Source organism: Bidens hawaiensis, unplaced genomic scaffold (assembly GCF_021521415.1).
Source record: "Bidens hawaiensis isolate Kalapana, Puna unplaced genomic scaffold, B.hawaiensis_p1.1 tig00010732_1, whole genome shotgun sequence".
NCBI lineage: Eukaryota > Viridiplantae > Streptophyta > Magnoliopsida > Asterales > Asteraceae > Bidens > Bidens hawaiensis.
This window is the reverse complement of record NW_027491822.1, coordinates 952,391-956,080: the sequence shown is the minus strand read 5'-3', so window position 1 is coordinate 956,080 and position 3,690 is coordinate 952,391. Positions and strand designations below refer to the sequence as shown.

The 3,690-nt window shown below is 36.5% G+C and overlaps 1 protein-coding gene across 1 annotated transcript; it reads right to left on the bottom strand.

Moving 5' to 3' along the window:
• Positions 1-288: 288 nt before the first annotated feature.
• LOC143536056 (uncharacterized) lies at positions 289-2,751 on the bottom strand. Its single transcript, XM_077030141.1, has 4 exons — positions 2,195-2,751; positions 1,629-1,731; positions 812-1,002; positions 289-741 (listed from the first exon to the last, which is right to left on the bottom strand). The coding sequence occupies exons 1-4, from the start codon at positions 2,749-2,751 to the stop codon at positions 462-464; spliced, it is 1,131 nt and encodes a 376-aa protein (XP_076886256.1). The 3' UTR covers positions 289-461.
• Between the last annotated feature and the right edge of the window lie 939 nt (positions 2,752-3,690).

Here is a 3,690-nt window from a genome sequence, read left to right as displayed (position 1 = left end):
AACCACCAATCCAGGATGACATTTGTTTATTTCATTACATGTATTTGGTATATATAAATTATAATATCTTTTAAATTTGGAGGCCTTTTTATTTTGGGGGCCCAAAGCCCTAGCTCTGCTTGCTATAACTCATGAGCCAGCCCTGATGTACACTTTTGGCATACATCTGAACATTCGTAGATTTGGCTAGTGTGTGCATGGGTGGGGTCGTATTGGCTCAGGTCGGGTTACTCGGTCCAACCTATATTTTGCTTAGCCCTAGATTTGGCTAGATGTCATCCAAGGAACAATTTAGCATGAACACAGATACAAAATAAACCATCTGTAATGAGCTATAAAATGTAACCGGTCCTGCTATGAAGATTGTAATTTTAGCTGTACTCTGTTAAACAAAGAATACCATGTATTAACTAAACACATCTTGACTAAAAGTAAGTAATCAAGAAGCCATTTTCCGGCTTTTAATGTATGCTGTGCGATTGCTTATCTTTGGCAGTAAAACAATCTTTCAAGAAACTTTGTATCAGAGACCGGTACATATCTGGGAACGTTCTGTAATGATCGACATGTGGAGTCGACTTAAAGTTAAAGGTGGTTACTTGCCTTCCAAGTTTCTTCTGGTATTCTGCAAATGACTCTATTTTTTGAAATGGAATAACCTTATCAGCTGTACTGTAGATGTAAATTTGAGGACAATAAGGCTGGTTTTCCAAGAGTGTGGTGGTTACTTTGGTTAACCTCCTACACAAAACATTGAAATGATACGGGTAAGAAATTAGTCGCAATAGAAACTACAACAACAGGCGCTTACTTCTTTATATCCGGGAATTCAAGAACATGTGTGAAGAACTTTTCAAAGAATTTCAAAAGTAAGGTCTCAATGAACAAAGGCTCCTCCTTCACATTTGTTGCTCCGTTTTGCGCTTCCTCGGCTTCAGATGAAGAACTAACAGCAGAGCTTTGCTTTTTAAGCAACGCTGTCGCAAATCCCGCAGCCCATACCTGCAAAAATTGAAAGAGGAATCCTTCAATATTAGGGGTGGCAAATGTGGCCTATGGGTTGAATGGGTTGTAATAAAATGAATATAAGGGTCAAACTAAAAAAAAAAGGATTGAAATGGGTCAAAACGGGTTGACATTTCTTGAGATTTTTTTTTATGGAACGAGAAAAACGGAGGAAACTTTTTAGTTTTTTAGTTTTTGATTTATATTTCGAGTTATGATTTTTTAATTATTTTTTTTTTGAATATTTTAGTGAGGGGTTTCTGAAATCTCAACCTATTTTGACCCATTTCAAAAACACCTCATTAAAAAATTCAAAAAATCATAACTCGAAATATAAATCAAAAACTAAAAAAGTAAAAAAACTAAAAAGTTTCCTCCGTTTTTCTTGTTCCATACAAAAAAAGAACTTAAGAAATGTCAACCCGTTCCAATCATTTTCTTGTTTTAGCTTGACCCATTCTGACCCATTATATGCATTTTATTACAGCCCATTCAACCCATGGGTCACATTTGCCACCCCTATTCAATATCAATCAAACCTGAAAGTTACTTAATAACATGTACAAACTTTTGCGATGAAAATTGACGTAATCAATCGGAATCAAACAAAGAAAAGATAAAACCTTGGGATCAAGCTCGGGATCCCCTCCCGAATCAACAACACACCCTTTGATCTTCTCAATTAGCTTCTCTCTACCCTGCAATATGTTCAAAATAGAACCATATCTGCAAATACAACTACACAAACATTAAAAAAAATTCACACGAATAAATTATTCGTTTACAGAAACAAAAACGTTCGATAATATGTTCGTTCACGTCCGTTTATGTTAGCTAACGCTTGTTCATTTATGGTTTTTAATATTTTTCAATGACTTTTCTAATCTAATCATACACATTTAAGTAAAACTATTAACTATAAAACAAAATATAAATGTTAGCTAATGTCAAAAACAACACCAACAAAAACTCGGTAGCTGGACCGAACCATAGACATTGTTCATTCTCGGTTAGCCAAATCAAATTAAACATTCTTTGTGTTAATTTGAACCGTTCACAAGCAGGCACATTTCCCAAATGAACGAACACGAACAATTAACATCGTTCAATTAGGCTTCGTGAACCGCTCATTTGCCCTATAAAAGCTTAACGGACGAACATGAACACAGAATTTAACGAATTAACCTACGCAAGCCAACCCGTATTGCTGAAAGTATGAAACACCAAAAACCGGTCTCTCCCATCATCACCCTCCTTCTCCAGCCACGCCACCAGGTCACCCGCCAACGCCGCAATTCTCGACTCCAATTTCCTCCCCAAGTCAAACCCTAACACATCATTAACCGAAGCAGCAAACGTAACGGCATTCATACCAAACGTGTTATACATCTCAGCATACCTCCTCAAGTGCTTCTGCTTCGACCCTAACCACCCTAACACCACCACCGTCACCGCCGGCAGCTTGTTTTCAGCACCAAACCCGGCATTTACTCCGTCAAGAGCAGGCTTCCATTCGAAAGATTTGTCAGTGTGGCCGGATACGATACGAGCAAATCGGTTGGTGGGTATTGGAGTATTGGCGGTGAATTGTGATGTGGGGTTGAAATTGATGCGGGTGTGAGTGTGAGAATTAGGGTTTGAGAATGAGAGGGTGGCGAGTGGTTTGAGTGTGTGGCGTTTGGAAGAAAGAAGGAAGTGGCGATTGGTGGATATTATTGTAAGTGATCTGCTCAGTGAAGCTTCCATTGGGGTTTAGAGTATGATGAAATGGGATCGGAGTTGGTTTACAACGGCTGAATACCCGGAAAACAAACCAACATGCGAGTTCGTTCATGTTCGTTCGTATATCTTGTTAAGTAAGTTATTTTGTACGTTTATTTTTGTTAGTCTAAACATTTTATATTCTTTGAAATAGGAAATTATATTCTTACATGGTTTTTGAATTCTTCTCATTACCTTTCTCGATATTCACACGGATGAAACCATCGATCTCAATCTTTAGGCTTCGCTGATTTTATTTGTCTTCGTGAATACATTCATTACTTTTAGGGGTGAGCAATATGAGGGTCGGACCATTGAAACACGATTACCCTACTCGAAAAACCCTTAATTTACCCGTGTATATAATATGGGTCGGGTTAAGGGTCTTTAAATTTCACCTTAAAGGGTAAAAGGGTTTCAAGGGTCCAACTCTTGTTCAAACCCTTGACCCGTTTACTAGTTTCTAGATATACATCAAATTCGTGATTCATCTGAAATTTAGGAGAGATTTGTATTTCATATATGATTCATCGGAATTTCCTGACTACTAAGAAAAATAAAAATAAAGTGTTATATACTACTGATTGGAAACAAACATATGGGAACCACTTAATTTTTCTCCATATGTAATTTGTGAATGGATATTATTTGAGTCACCTCAAATGGTTGATAAACTTTTGAAGTTAGACTTTGTTATGTTATTAAATGAGAGTATAGTTGTTTTAGGATTCATATATTATAGTGATGTATAAGATATGCAACTAGTAGATGCTGAAAAGAAAATATGATTATTGCCATTAAAAGGTAAATGAAACTAGAAATATAAAATTATAATTTTATCTTAGAGAGTGAATTAGATTCAATTTGAGCATCTTATGTGGAACACGATTTTACAAATGGACATGGGTATGGGATTACAGATGC

Coding starts and splice junctions, on each gene's coding strand:
- LOC143536056 (XM_077030141.1), bottom strand. CDS start 2,751: ATGGAAGCTTCACTGAGCAGATCACTTACAATAATATCCACCAATCGC. Junction 1,732..2,194: donor AGCAATACGGGTTGGCTTGC/GTAGGTTAATTC, acceptor TTGTATTTGCAG/ATATGGTTCTATTTTGAACA. Junction 742..811: donor GAATTCCCGGATATAAAGAA/GTAAGCGCCTGT, acceptor TGTTTTGTGTAG/GAGGTTAACCAAAGTAACCA.